The 16,614-nt window shown below is 44.5% G+C and overlaps 1 protein-coding gene across 1 annotated transcript in view; it reads right to left on the bottom strand.

The window, feature by feature from the left end:
* Positions 1-16,614, bottom strand: part of LOC115101179 (regulator of G-protein signaling 3-like) — a 252,814-nt gene that overhangs the window by 213,335 nt on the left and 22,865 nt on the right. Inside the window, 2 exon segments of the mRNA XM_065004781.1 lie at positions 3,255-3,354; positions 14,820-14,880. Of these exon segments, the coding sequence (XP_064860853.1) occupies positions 3,255-3,354; positions 14,820-14,880 (161 nt within the window).

Here is a 16,614-nt window from a genome sequence, read left to right as displayed (position 1 = left end):
ATTACTGTTCTCTCCCTGTGCAACACGGGGTACATATTACTGTTCTCTCCCTGTGCAACACGGGGTACACCTTACTGTTCTCTCCCTGTGCAACACGGGGTACACATTACTGTTCTCTCCCTGTGCAACACGGGGTACACCTTACTGTTCTCTCCCTGTGCAACACGGGGTACACCTCCTAACACGGGTGTTCTCTCCCTGTGCAACACGGGTACACCTTACTGTTCTCTCCTGTGCAACACGGGGTACACCTTACTGTTCTCTCCCTGTGCAACACGGGGTACACATTACTGTTCTCTCCCTGTGCAACACGGGGTACACATTACTGTTCTCTCCCTGTGCAACACGGGGTACACCTTACTGTTCTCTCCCTGTGCAACACGGGGTACACCTTTCTGGTTTTCAAAAACACATTTTTCAAATAATCACCCGCTGTTTAAGGTGGTCAAACTGAATGTGGGATTTAAATGTGGGATTCTATTAATTTTGTGTACAACTAATGATGTGTAAGAGACAGCAAAATGGGCGGATAAAACATATGAGGTTAATGAGTGAGAGAGAGGGTGAGAGGGGGTGAGAGAGGGTGAGAGAGGGTGAGAGAGGGTGAGAGAGAAGGGAGATGAAAGATGAAGAGATTGACAAAGAAAGAGAAAAGAACAGGACATGGATTATAGAGTTAATGTGGGACAGAAAAGATGGTGAAATAATGAAAGATTTAGAGGGACAGGCTACAATAGATACAGACCTAATGAATTGGATTTGCCCAATCCCACGTCCATGTGTCTGGTTATAATAGGGTGTAGTTGCCCTACATTCAGCCAGATGCCATCAGCATTACAACACAGTAGCGATTCAGCACTGATGTAGGATACATACATGCACACACACACACACACACACACACACACACACACACACACACACACACACACACACACACACACACAGAGAGAGAGATAAAACGCCGACAGGCTTTGATATGAAGAGTCAGTTCACACACTGTTTCACACACAATACACACACACACACACTCACGCATGCACGCACACACACACACACTATGTGCTCATATATATTGATATGATAAGATAACATGGCAATGGGTCAGACAACACATCCTTCAATATGGGGGAAACATTCAGAGCCATGCTGACAGAAATGTTGATTTAGGAATTGAGGAGCATGTTTGCCTGGTCCATAGATGCATTTCATATCTTATCTGATTAATTCAATGTGGGTAAATAAAGAATATATCATAACACAGGCCTTTATAGAACGCTGAGGGTAGCTCTTACCGTCATGTCTCATCATCTGGCTTAGTGATGGGCTTTGTGGCCTATCCTTATTCTAACATTGTAGCTTTTAGATGAATGTCATTCCATCAGCTTCAGACTGAAGGAATCATTTTTTCCCATCTCACCCGTGGGCGTGGGTCCAAGCAGCCACATCCCATTGTCAGAACACAAAGACTTTCTAACGAGCACTAACAGTCTGAAGTGACAACTGCCCCAGTTCTTAACAGACAGCCATTATTGCATGAGACAATCTGAGCCCAGTCAAGCATGGCAAATGAGAGTGGTTACTATTTCATTGGATCAATCTCAATCTGAGAGTTTGACAAGCAAATATGAATTATACATGAGAGAGCGAGAGAGCAAGAGAGAGAGAGAGAGAGAGAGAGAGAGAGAGAGCGAGAGAGCGAGAGAGTGAGAGAGCGAGAGAGAGTGAGAGAGTGAGAGAGCGAGAGAGAGCGAGAGAGCAAGAGAGCGAGAGAGAGAGAGAGTGAGAGAGTGAGAGAGAGCGAGAGAGCGAGAGAGAGAGCGAGAGAGCAAGAGAGAGCGAGAGAGCGAGAGAGAGAGAGAGAGAGAGAGAGAGAGAGAGAGAGAGCGCGAGAGAGCGAGGAGCGAGAGAGCGAGAGAGAGCGAGAGAGAGCGAGAGAGAGAGCGAGAGAGCAAGAGAGTGAGAGAGAGAGAGAGAGAGAGAGAGAGAGAGAGAGAGACTGAAAGAGAGAGAGAAGGGAGACAGAGCGAAGAGACAAAAAAGAGGGACAGAGAGAGAGAATAAACACTAAAACCCTTTCTTTCTATATATCAAACAAGACAAACAGCCTGATAACAATCCATCAACAACACTATACTATACTGTACTCCTGAGTGCACAGAGACGACACTCACCTACTCCAAGCTGCTCAGGGGGCAGGCACTCAAAGGCATAACTCCTCTATAGTCCACCAGCAACAATGTGAGAGAGCATAGGCAAGTGAGAGAGAGGGAATAGTCACTCTTCTCCACAGAAAACAAGAAAGATGGACAGTGTGGAGGAAAGAATGAAATTAAACAGCAGTGTGTATTCAGCTCTACAGTTTCACTGCAGCACGCAGTATGATCACACAGCTCTTTCCAACCACTCTGACGCTGAGCGCTTTTCCAGCCCCCTCTTCCCTCTCTCCCCCCCCCCCTCTTTTGCTCTCCCAATCCCTCACTCCCTTAATCTCGATTCCCCCCACCCCCATCACCCAACCTCCCGACCCAGAATGATAAGCCCCTTCAGATATTCCCAGCCACGAGCCCGGCACAGTCTGCACACACACACACACACACACACACACACACACACACACACACACACACACACACACACACACACACACACACACACACAGACACAACATATACATCTGTATGCACTCATCTCAGCTCCCATGGATATAGCTACAATGATATATTTAAACACTCATCTATATGCTACACACACACTGTAACACACATAAACACACATACTGTAACACACATACACACATATACTGTAACACACATACTGTAACACACATACTGTAACACACATACTGTAACACACATACACACGTATACTGTAACACACATACTGTAACACACATACTGTCACACACATACACACATACTATAAACCACATACTGTAACACACATACACACATATACTGTACACACATACTGTAACACACATACACACATACTATAAACCACATACTGTAACACACATACACACACATACTGTAACACATATACTGTAACACACATACTGTAACACACATAACACATATACTGTAACACACATACTGTAACACACATATACACACATACTGTAACACACATACACACATACTGTAACACACATACACACATACACACATACTGTAACACACACACACACATACTGTAACACACATACTGTAACACACATACACAGATGTAGAATGGCGAAATGGTCCACTGACCGGTGCTGTGTTGTTGGAGCAGTTGGGAATGTGAGGACACTCTCAGATGCTTGGTCTTCCCCAGCTCCTCCCCCAGTAGGTAATACCAGCCTTTGACCTCCTACAGAAGACAACACAACACGACAACAACCACACTGTTAGAGTCAGGAGGACAGAGGAAGGGAAGGGAACATGTGTATTTGCATTTGAAACAGAAAGAGAGCTGTCTGGGTTAGAGGCTATTCTGGCTGGGGGACTCACTCTAATATAGTAATGGTCATTGAAGTCAAATAATTAAAAATATATAAAGATTAAAAACCTGGGTGTTATTTTAGATTCTGAACTCAATTTCGAATCACATTAGGAATGTGTCCAAAATGGCTTTTTACCACCTAAGGAACATTGTCAAGATGCGGCCGTTTCTCTCTCAGGCTTTCAGAGAGACTCATTCATACTTTTGTTACTCGCGTGCTTGACTACTGTAATGCTCTCCAGTCGGGTCTACCCAAGAACGCCATTGGTCAACTGCAAAACACACAGAATACTGCAGCATGGGTACTGACCAAGACCAGAAGGAGAGCACACATTACACCCGTTTTAAGGTCTCTGCACTGTCAAACACACAGAATGCTGCAGCATGGGTACTGACCAAGACCAGAAGGAGAGCACACATTACACCCGTTTTAAGGTCTCTGCACTGTCAAACACACAGAATACTGCAGCATGGGTACTGACCAAGACCAGAAGGAGAGCACACATTACACCCGTTTTAAGGTCTCTGCACTGTCAAACACACAGAATACTGCAGCATGGGTACTGACCAAGACCAGAAGGAGAGCACACATTACACCCGTTTTAAGGTCTCTGCACTGTCAAACACACAGAATACTGCAGCATGGGTACTGACCAAGACCAGATGGAGAGCACACATTACACCCGTTTTAAGGTCTCTGCACTGTCAAACACACAGAATGCTGCAGCATGGGTACTGACCAAGACCAGAAGGAGAGCACACATTACACCCGTTTTAAGGTCTCTGCACTGTCAAACACACAGAATACTGCAGCATGGGTACTGACCAAGACCAGAAGGAGAGCACACATTACACCCGTTTTAAGGTCTCTGCACTGTCAAACACACAGAATACTGCAGCACGGGTACTGACCAAGACCAGAAGGAGAGAACACATTACACCCGTTTTAAGGTCTCTGCACTGTCAAACACACAGAATGCTGCAGCATGGGTACTGACCAAGACCAGAAGGAGAGCACACATTACACCCGTTTTAAGGTCTCTGCACTGTCAAACACACAGAATACTGCAGCATGGGTACTGACCAAGACCAGAAGGAGAGCACACATTACACCCGTTTTAAGGTCTCTGCACTGTCAAACACACAGAATACTGCAGCATGGGTACTGACCAAGACCAGATGGAGAGCACACATTACACCCGTTTTAAGGTCTCTGCACTGTCAAACACACAGAATACTGCAGCATGGGTACTGACCAAGACCAGATGGAGAGCACACATTACACCCGTTTTAAGGTCTCTGCACTGTCAAACACACAGAATACTGCAGCATGGGTACTGACCAAGACCAGACAGAGAACACACATTACACCCGTTTTAAGGTCTCTGCACTGTCAAACACACAGAATACTGCAGCATGGGTACTGACCAAGAACAGACAGAGAACACACATTACACCCGTTTTAAGGTCTCTGCACTGTCAAACACACAGAATACTGCAGCATGGGTACTGACCAAGACCAGAAGGAGAGAACACATTACACCCGTTTTAAGGTCTCTGCACTGTCAAACACACAGAATACTGCAGCACGGGTACTGACCAAGACCAGACGGAGAGCACACATTACACCCGTTTTAAGGTCTCTGCACTGTCAAACACACAGAATACTGCAGCACGGGTACTGACCAAGACCAGACGGAGAGCACACATTACACCCGTTTTAAGGTCTCTGCACTGGCTGCCTGTGAGTTTTATAATTCATTTGAAGATTCTTCTTCTGGTTTTTAAATAAATCCACGATTGTGCACCACAATACATGTCAGAGATGATTTTAATTTGTTTACCCAGTAGGTCTCTCAGGTCCTCTGGCACTGGCTTTTTAACTATCCCAAAGCCTAGGACCAAAAGGCATGGAGAGACAGCCTTTAGTTACTATTCTCCCATCCTCTGGAATAGCCTGCCAGAGAACCTGAGGGGGCTGAAACTGTGGACATATTTAAAATAGATCTAATTAAAACACACCTTTTTAGCTTTGCTTTTCCTGAGGGTGCTTTTCAGTCGTTCCGTATTTGTTGTTATTCTTTCGTTTTTTATCCTCTTATGTTTGTTGTTTAGTAAATATTTCCATATTTATGTTCATTTTTTTTGTAAAACACATTGTGCTGCATTCCATGTTTGAAATGTACTGTATAAATAAAGTTTGATTTGATTTGATTCGAAAGATATTAAAAACAATTATAATAAATGCAACAGTTGGACAATGTATGAAGATACTCCAAACTTTTTGATTTGTATAATCCATCAGACATTGACTGAATTATAGCACATAAAGCATTTTACTACCACGGAGTTCAGGGATTATGGAGGGAATTGAGTTATTCAATTTATTGTCAAATTTCACTTTTTTTTGTTTTGTTTTATGCACTCATATATACATTTTCAAATTGTATCAGGTATCTTTTTTAACTAAAAAATATGTGTCTCGTTTCCATTAAAACACCAGGTATACAGTATTTGAATAAATGACTGCATTAACGTAAAGGGGAGGAACATGGCTGCAACCACCAAACACCTGCTCTGTCTACCCTACCAGCACTCTCCTGCTCTGTCTACCCTACCAGCACTCTCCTGCTCTGTCTACCCTGCCAGCACTCCCCTACTCTGTCTACCCTACCAGCACTCCCCTGCTCTGTCTACCCTACCAGCACTCCCCTGCTCTGTCTACCCTACCAGCACTCCCCTGCTCTGTCTACCCTACCAGCACTCCCCTGCTCTATCTACCCTACCAGCACTCCCCTGCTCTGTCTACCCTACGAGCACTCCCCTGCTCTGTCTACCCTACCAGCACTCCCCTGCTCTGTCTACCCTACCAGCACTCCCCTGCTCTGTCTACCCTACCAGCACTCCCCTGCTCTGTCTACCCTACCAGCACTCCCCTGCTCTGTCTACCCTACCAGCACTCCCCTGCTCTGTCTACCCTACCAGCACTCCCCTGCTCTATCTACCCTACCAGCACTCCCCTGCTCTATCTACCCTACCAGCACTCCCCTGCTCTGTCTACCCTACCAGCACCCTACCAAATGATACGGACATATTCAATCTCTCCCTATCCCAGTTTGCTGTCCCCACTTGCTTCAATATGTCCAACTGGTCACATTCAGAACATAACATTGTAAGGACTGTGCTTGTGCAAAATGTTGCTGTAAAAAAACAGTGTGGCCAGCTCAAATGCTACCTATTGCGTCAATCGAAACTAGACATGCTAAATGAGCATTTGAGCATACGCTGCAGGGACCACTGTAGAATTATCACACCGGTTTGAGCATACGCTGCAGGGACCACTGTAGAATTATCACACCGGTTTGAGCGCACGCTGCAGGGACCACTGTAGAATTATCACACAGGTTTGAGCGTACGCTGCAGGGACCACTGTAGAATTATCACACCGGTTTGAGCGCACGCTGCAGGGACCACTGTAGAATTATCACACTGGTTTGAGCGTACGCTGCAGGGACCACTGTAGAATTATCACACCGGTTTGAGCGTACGCTGCAGGGACCACTGTAGAATTATCACACCGGTTTGAGCATACGCTGCAGGGACCACTGTAGAATTATCACACCGGTTTGAGCATACGCTGCAGGGACCACTGTAGAATTATCACACCAGTTTGAGCGTACGCTGCAGGGACTACTGTAGAATTATCACACCGGTTTGAGCGTACGCTGCAGGGACCACTGTAGAATTATCACACCGGTTTGAGCGTACGCTGCAGGGACCACTGTAGAATTATCACACCGGTTTGAGCATACGCTGCACACCGGTTTGAGCGTACGCTGCAGGGACCACTGTAGAATTATCACACCGGTTTGAGCGTACGCTGCAGGGACCACTGTAGAATTATCACACCGGTTTGAGCATACGCTGCAGGGACCACTGTAGAATTATCACACCGGTTTGAGCGTACGCTGCAGGGACCACTGTAGAATTATCACACTGGTTTGAGCGTACGCTGCAGGGACCACTGTATAATTATCACACCGGTTTGAGCATACGCTGCAGGGACCACTGTAGAATTATCACACCGGTTTGAGCATACGCTGCAGGGACCACTGTAGAATTATCACACTGGTTTGAGCGTACGCTGCAGGGACCACTGTAGAATTATCACACTGGTTTGAGCGTACGCTGCAGGGACAACTGTAGAATTATCACACTGGTTTGAGCGTACGCTGCAGGGACCACTGTAGAATTATCACACTGGTTTGAGCGTACGCTGCAGGGACCACTGTAGAATTATCACACTGGTTTGAGCGTATGCTGCAGGGACCACTGTAGAATTATCACACTGGTTTGAGCATATGCTGCAGGGACCACTGTAGAATTATCACACCGGTTTGAGCATAAGCTGCAGGGACCACTGTAGAATTATCACACCTGGTTTGAGCGTACGCTGCAAAGGGACCACTGTTAGAATTATGTTCACATTCTGGGGATTTTTTCCCAAGTCCTGCAGAAAAGGACCACACATTTGAAAGCCTTATCACAGTAACTGGTTTGAGCATCGCTGCAGGGACCACTGAAAATCTTTGCCAGTGTGTGTGTGTAGTTACATTTACATTTACACTGGTTTGAGCGACGCTTATCCAGGGACCACAAATTGGTGCGTTCACCTGGTTTGACATCCAGTGGAACAGCCACTTTACAATAGTGCATCTAAATCTTTTAGGGACCACTGAGAATTATCATCACCTAGGTTTGAGCATAAGCTGCAGGGACCACTGTAGAATTATCACACCCGTGTGTTGGTACGTGTCAAAGGGTTAAAATAATGGGAATTTGTTAATATTGGGGGCCAGAGCTTTTGACATTCTGGGGATTTTTTACTTCCCACAGAAAAGGAACAAAGCACCCTTTTTGGGTGTAGGGCCTGATCAGAGTCACTGGAGTAACTTGTTCTAGTGTCTGCCTGCCTGCCAGCTGAAAATCTTTGCCAGTGTGTGTGTGTAGTCTAACTGCCCCTCCCCCTCCTGCCCCTCATAGTCTACCGTAGCCTACTGACGTTACAAGTGTGATTCAGAGAGAGATTTTTAATTAGAGAAGAACGGATTAACCTTTTCAACACTACTTAAGGACACTATAGTTATCACGTTTCACATTGGATTTATTAACTACAAAAAGGTAAGATGTGTTTTATATTTAAATTCAGGTGCCACTCTGCACAAACAAGTAATGGTTCTGTTCAGAACGAAACAATTGAAAGATCATTTCGGTTCCAACCCCCAGTTTGACATTTCATTACAGAAATGTCCAATGGTCGTAACGTTAATGAGAAAAAGCAACAGGCACAAGCAAGAGTTTGAAAGAGACGCAGAAGTCAAATGAAAGCAATCAATACAGTGGGATTTAAGTGACGAGTGAATTTTGTACCCCTCAAACACAGGAAATAGACAGCTGAAAAATATATATCCTCAAGTGGGGGCGAGGCCTGTGTGTTGCTACTATAATAAATATGAAATAAATAGAGAGAATTCTTCTTTCCACAGATTTAGAAACGCACAAACACACACACCACTACCTTCTCTGGCTCCACATCCCCAGAGCAACGTACACACACACAGACACAGACACACACACTTCTAAACAGAAGTTTAGCTCTTTCCAGCAGCTGATGCTATTACGTCCGCTTCACGAGCCAGATGTGTGTGTGTGTGTGTGTGTGTGTGTGTGTGTGTGTGTGTGTGTGTGTGTGTGTGTGTGTGTGTGTGTGTGTGTCTGCATTTGTGTGATTGTGTGTGAATTCAATGAAATTCAATTAAATCCAAATGCCTCTTCTATTCTATATTAGGTTTAGTCATTGTTATCCAAAGTGACTTACAGTCATGTGTGCTTACATGTTACGTATGGGAGGCCCCGGGAATCAAACCCAAAACCTTGGCAGTGCAAATAGCATGCTCTGCCAACTGAGCCATACAAGACCACACTTACACTTTGTTAAATATGGGGAAAATTCACAGAATGCATTATTTTAACACTCAAGTTGACCTGAAGCCTTCAAAAAGAAGCCAAACAAGTGAAATGGTTGGAAATATAATATGCAAAATAAAATAGGTTATTCTAGCACTAAGGTTAAAAGAGTATGAACCTAGTTTCCAGAGAAAATTGATATATCCTTTGTATCTGATAGTGTGACCTGTCAAATTCAATTAAATTCTTACGTTTTATGACCGAGTGGAATTATTTTGAATTGCACTGAATTAAATTCTACTTCCTGCACTCAAACTCAAATTCAAATTCAACATCAGGAGGGTATGGCCAATTCAATTTGAATTTTAACGCATTAGTTGAATGGGAGGCAATTTCAAATTTCTGAATTGAGCCCAACCCTGGTGCGTGCGAGCGCTCGTGTGTGAAAACCATGCAGCCGGGACATAGAGGAAGAGTTGACTCATTAACCCATCTGATCACAGTCTCTATTAAGGGACATGACAATTCTACAATGCACAAAACACTCTCTATCTCACTCTTTCAGTCTCTCCTCTCTCCCTCTCGCACACACGCACGCACGCACGCACTTACACACGCACACACACACACACACACACACACACACACACACACACACACACACACACACACACGTACACACACACACACACACACACACACACACACACACACACACACACACACACACACACACACACACACACAATACAGCACAGCAGCTAGCCTAGGTCTTCCTCCATCCAGTGAGAGGACAGAATGCAGAGTGTTCTATGTGCTGGTCTGCTCTCCCTGTGTCTTATTGAGGCTGTTCTAAGCCTGCAGTCTGAGCTCTATTGTAGTAAAGAGATGTGATTCCGTGGACTGTGACAATAATCGCTGGTTAAAGCATCTTATCTGAGTGGGCAGATTTCTACAGGCTGTGGGGCGAGGGGGAGAGTGAGGGGAAAGAGGGGAAGTGGGGGAGGGGAGACATGTACAGTACCATAAATCTAAGCACGGACTGTGCCACCACCGACTATTATGATGCCCATTAGACAAATAGAAACCAATGGGAGGGGAAGAGGGAGAGGGGGGGAGAGGGATAGAGAGAGGGGGGTGAGTGGGTGGGTGAGAGAACATAAGAGGGAATATATAGAGGGATGGGAGGAGAGAGATTAAGGGGGATAGATGAAGAAGAATAAAGCCAAGGAGTTGTGGAGGATGACAGTAGCAGGAGGGAGCTAAGAGATGAAAAGGAGAACTCCCAGTGACTCAGTGTTTAATCTCCTCATTAGCAACTTAAGCCAATTAAATATTCATTGGGATAAATGCCAGGCAGAAGCCTGTCCAAAAATCAGATTTGATTTGTTCTTTCCTGAGACAGAGTTTGAAGGTAATGTGTGTGTGGCATGTTTAACTATTCTTGTGGGGACCAGACATTTTGTTGGTCCCCACAAGGTCAAACGCTATTTCTAGGGGGTTTAGGGTTAAGGTTAGAATTAGTGTTGTGGTTAGAATTAGAATCAGGTTTAGGGGAAGGGAGAGAGAGAGAGAGAGAGAGAGAGAGAGAGAGAGAGAGAGAGAGAGAGAGAGAGAGAGAGGGGCAGTTTTGCTATGTACTATGTTAGTTGTTGTTGGGAGCAGCTTTGGTATGTTCTGTGTTAGTTAGGTGAGTTATTTTCTCAGGTTGTTGTGAAGTAGTTTGTATTATTGTGTTTCATTTGTTCCCAGGAGGGGAAGGGGAATGCACCTAGGGAGTGCTTAGGCAAGAGGCACGCGGGCATACATATACCCGTAGTATATTCACTGTCTAGGCACACTAGGTAAGACCTGGGTGGACCACCCCATGTATTTTGATTAGTGCACCAGGTGGTGCTAAATTAGGTAAGTAGTGAGTAGGAAGGTAAGATAGGAGAGGGGGCTTTGAGATTTACTTTCTTTGCTTTGGTTCCGTCCAGCCCCTTTTCCCCACATTACCGTGTGACGGAATAAATTCCTAGTAAACGGTCAATTCTGCCTTCTGTCATCCTTACTCGCACCTATAGTCCATACCTCTTTCACTTCACGGGGAGTTGAGTTGTAGCGGGGTGTTGCGTTCCCTCTTCATAGAGGTGTGCGTAACAGGAGCTATGGTTAAGGTTAGGGTACGAGTTAGGGTTAGGTTTAGGGGTTAGGAAAAATAGGATTTTGAATGGGACTGACTTGTGTCCCCACAAGGTTAACCGTACAAGACTGTGTACAGAGCAAAAAAATAAGAACCTCTTTTTTTAAAAGGTCTGTACAAAAGACCTCAGAGTGGAGCAGCGTACTGCTGAGATGGGCTTGATCAAGCAAGATCACTTCACCTTTTGACTTTCAAGCAATCACACACCTGTCAGAAATTATCAAGACTATCCTGATAGGCTCATTCTCCATTCTAGTTTGTATTTAAAGCCAGTCAAGCCATTTCCAGTTTCGTTCCAGTTGTGTGCGTCCAAGGTAAGAGTAAGTTTGTTTCCTCTTTCCTTATTTGAGATATATTTATTGACTAGATTAATTTAATAGGTTTATCCTTATCACCTTTTATGTTATGCAACCTGCTCGTCTGTTGCAGAACCACACACAAATCCAACTTTACCGTGTCCAACCACAAGTCGTAGTTGGATGGAAATGATCCAACCAATATGTTGAATATAATCAATTGCGTTTATCAATCCCACTCCAATATGTCAACAAATTGAACAGGCCCTGAAAGTCTCTGAAGGAATCTAGTCCAGGTAGCAAGCCTTACATCACATCTCAGTATGACTATAATGATCATGTGTCTAACATGCTCCGTTATGCAATTATTCTAGATACAAACAGCTAATCCTGGCAACCAATGTTCTAGCATTAGTTTATTGAGGCAAGCAGATCAGAGATGTCAAGGTGGTACCTCAGCATGTGCTGTGTGTATAGTGTAATTAACTATCAATAGACCTCAAATATAAACTTCTAGTCAATCAAAGAATTACTCTGTAAAACTAGGAATGCATTTACTCAATTCAACTAATAAAGTTGATTGGTCGTGAAATAATTAACACTCAGACATATGGTGTACAATGAACTACACGAGACTTTGCAAACTACTCCGAGTGAAAGACTACTATCACCAATAGGCTAAGACTTAACGTGGTTACGCGTGTCTTCAGTTCAGAATCATCTCAATCTCTAAGCGAAAAAATGGTCTGATACACACAGGAGCTTGGTACAAGTTCTCAACGTTTGAGCGAATTCACTGTCCTTTTAACCAAATTCAAGCAGAAACTCACACCCGACCTGAATTAACTTTTCTTTGCACTTTGCTATTAAAAACAATAGACCCATTGGGAGGTACAGACCACCCTGCCTTTGGGAGGTTTTATAAACGGTTTACAATGTAAAGAGCAGTTGTGTGGGCACAGGGGGATGGGACACAGTTGGATAAATTAAGAATGAATAATTAAACTGCAAGTAGAGCTGAGAACCCAGCAGTCGTCTACTTTTATCTTCACCGACTCCTCTGTCGAAGACACTTTATCTGACATCGAATGCATGTATGCCTGCATGTATGCCTGCATTCTGCCTGCAATTGTAAGTAAAGGTGTCAGAGGAATGGGAGACGAGCGAGAAGCTTGACAGGAGTTGTGGCCTGAAACAAAATGCTACGTGTTTACCATGTGCTGCCCAGCTGAGCGGAGCGGGAAATTGGCCCACTGGATCACTGAAGGCGTAAGAGGAGAGTGTGTTCTGGCAGCTCACACACAAGCTGACAACAGAAATTGCCTTCATACCTTGTCGCCTCGCAAATAAGAACTAAACACCTCTGCTGTCAAAACACAGTCCGTACTGGAATACACTCACCTGCTAAATCAGGGTGGTTCCTTGGTAGTCTTAAACAAATCTACTTTGAAACAAAAGTATGCATCTCACACACATGGTTATGGGCTTAAAAAAAGACACCTTTACCATGGCAGACAGAGTTGAAATGTATTACATTTTGAGTTTGCATCTCAATATTATACTTTGTATCCATCACAGAAGACAGAAGAAATATGACAAATCCATTTGACATAAAAAAAAAAAACGGGAATATCAAATTATTACAAATATTAATAACATTCCACCCATGAGGCCACTAGAGGGGATTTGGTCATTTAACTGCAGGAAAGGGCTCTGCTTCAGAGAAGGAAAAACATCATTCTATGTATTGATTTGTACTAGTCCATAACATTCTCACCTGTGTACTTTACTTAACAGAAACAGTCCTTGCTATAGCTATATAGTTTGTCTCTTCTCCCAACAGCACCCTAACAGCAACTAGGTCTGTGGTGGGTTAGTCATGTCTGTGAGGGCAGTCCTGATGTGTTGTAACACCCGAGGGAAGGCACTAATGTATCTTGTGCTGTAACCATAAACATATGCAGTGGTAAAAAACAATGGGGGGGATGCTGATCGCTATTCGCAATGAGTAAAGTAATGCTCCCTAAGCAAATTTTCCACAAAACGCAGGTAAACGCTCGTGCATTTAGATATGTTTTACCCTCCACTACACCACCTCTTATATGGTTGTACCCCTAGATTAGAAGATCTTTACTACAGTAGGCTGAGGGCAGTGGTGATGTGTTGTTACACCCAAGGGACTGCCCTACATATCTATACTGTAACCATCGATGTGCAGTATATATGGCTGTATCACTAGACTGGAGGGACTGAGGACGGTAGTGATGTGTTCTAACAGGAGGGACTGAGGACAGTAGTGATGGGTTCTAACAGGAGGGACTGAGGACAGTAGTGATGGGTTATAACAGGAGGGACTGAGGACAGTAGTGATGTGTTCTAACAGGAGGGACTGAGGACAGTAGTGATGGGTTCTAACAGGAGGGACTGAGGACAGTAGTGATGTGTTCTAACAGGAGGGACTGAGGACAGTAGTGATGTGTTCTAACAGGAGGGACTGAGGACAGTAGTGATGTGTTCTAACAGGAGGGACTGAGGACAGTAGTAATGTGTTCTAACAGGAGGGACTGAGGACAGTAGTGATGTGTTCTAACAGGAGGGACTGAGGACAGTAGTGATGTGTTCTAACAGGAGGGACTGAGGACAGTCGTGATGTGTTCTAACAGGAGGGACTGAGGACAGTAGTGATGGGTTGACAGTGGCCACAGTGGTGTTTCTTGTGGATTAAGGCCATGGCCGCTCACTCACTCTGGGCTAAACAGGTCTTTTATGGTCTGGTGAACACACACGCACACACACTCTGATAGAGGGAGCGAGCTAATGAGGAGGGTTACAGTGGTGTGTGGTGCAGTGGAGAGTAGAGGAATGTACAAAGAAGAACAACTAACCTTCACTGGGTCCATGAGGGATCTCACGCCAAAACTCATACACCCTAGAAGCTCACTCCTCCTAGAGAGAGAGAAAGAGAGAGAGAGAGATATTATATCTATGGTCAAATTATGTGGTCCCTTCCTTATAGGCAGCAATCCTATCCCCACTGGAATTTCTTTGCTGTGACACACTGGTTTAGACATCAACACTACAGCCTCCCACCCAGGTAATACTAGAGCACAGAGATGACGACCCCAGACATACAACACTCAGGGGTACTCACACAAACTGTATCCCTCACCCAGTGGGGTCCACACAGATAATAACATAACATCTGATCATCATAACCTCATCATGTTTCTTACAGGGACTATATGAGCAGTAGGCAGATAGTCATTTAGCTTACACTCTAATCCAAGTCGCCTTACAGGAACAATTAAGGTTAAGTGCCTTGCTCAAGGGATAGACTTTTCTATAAACTTTTCACCTAGTCAGCTCGGGGATTCAAACCAGTGAACTTTCGGTTACTGGCTCAAGGCTCTTAACCGCTAGGCTACCTGCCGTCCTATGGTGTAGGCCGTTATAAAGTGTGCCAGCCACAGTGTTGGGACTGTATTGCAGACGGGTACTGTGTTGTGGAATAATAATATAATAATATATGCTATTTAGCAGATGCTTTTATCCAAGTCAACGTACAGTCATGCGTGCACACATTTTACGTACGGGTGGCCCCCAATCCTGGCGTTGCATGTGCCATGCTCAACCAACTGAGTCATACAGGACCAATGTGATTTTGAGAGTAGTTCTGATCTGCCACTGGTACTGTTGACTTATTTAACAGGCCCTGTGTCTGAGATGGGCTGACTTAAAAACTGTTATCCCTAGTGACACACTGCCCTAAAGATGGAGAGTCACACTTTGGGGACAAAATTGAAGCGTGAGTAGTAGCTCTGGAGTGCAGGATTTATCTCCTTCTTTCTGACACACATACTAGGGTTGAATGGCAGGAACCCGGTTACCGAGATTTACCGGGATTTATCGTCCAAAACCACTCCCTAAATAACTGTGAGAAACCGGTACATTATAGTAAATGATTTATATGAACAGCATGAGTGAAATGGAACTGTTAAATTATATGCCATGTCTCAATCTGGCTTCTCTACGGCCTCTGCATGATGAATCACAGATCAGGGTGGGGACAGACAGCCCATCTCAGTATGGAGCGCAGATCACAATGCATGTAGACCTATCATCTCACCATGGTAACTTTTTTCCTTGTGACAGATAGACCTGCATTTACTGCAGCATAGCCTATACTACTGTAATATAAAGACTGAATGAACGTTTAATTTATCCATCTCCATCTGTCTTTCATGGGTCATCTTGTTCTTTAACTGCAGCTTCAGAGTTTTAAAACAGCCTGTCACTTGAATAATTATTTGCTGTGACACACTGGTTTAGACATCAACACTACAGCCTCCCACCCAGGTAATACTAGAGCACAGAGATGACGACCCCAGACATACAACCCTCAGGGGTACTCACACAAACTGTATCCCTCACCCAGAGGGGTCCACACAGATAATAACATGACATCTGATCATCCACAGGCTCCAGGCTCATCATTATGAGCAGTAGGGAGATTGTCATTTAGCAGACGTTCTTATCCAAGTCGCCTTACAGGAGCAATTAAGGTTGAGTGCCTTGCTCAAGGGAACACCTTTCACCTAGTCGGCTCGGGCAATCCAACTATTGTCCTTTCAATAGTGCATAACATTGGAAAATTCATCCGACCAAAAGTCATGTCCTTAA

The sequence above is a fragment of the Oncorhynchus nerka genome, linkage group LG19 (genome assembly GCF_034236695.1).
Source record: "Oncorhynchus nerka isolate Pitt River linkage group LG19, Oner_Uvic_2.0, whole genome shotgun sequence".
Lineage (NCBI taxonomy): Eukaryota > Metazoa > Chordata > Actinopteri > Salmoniformes > Salmonidae > Oncorhynchus > Oncorhynchus nerka.
Note: the sequence above shows the minus strand (reverse complement) of the source record. Positions and strands in the feature narration are given on the sequence as shown.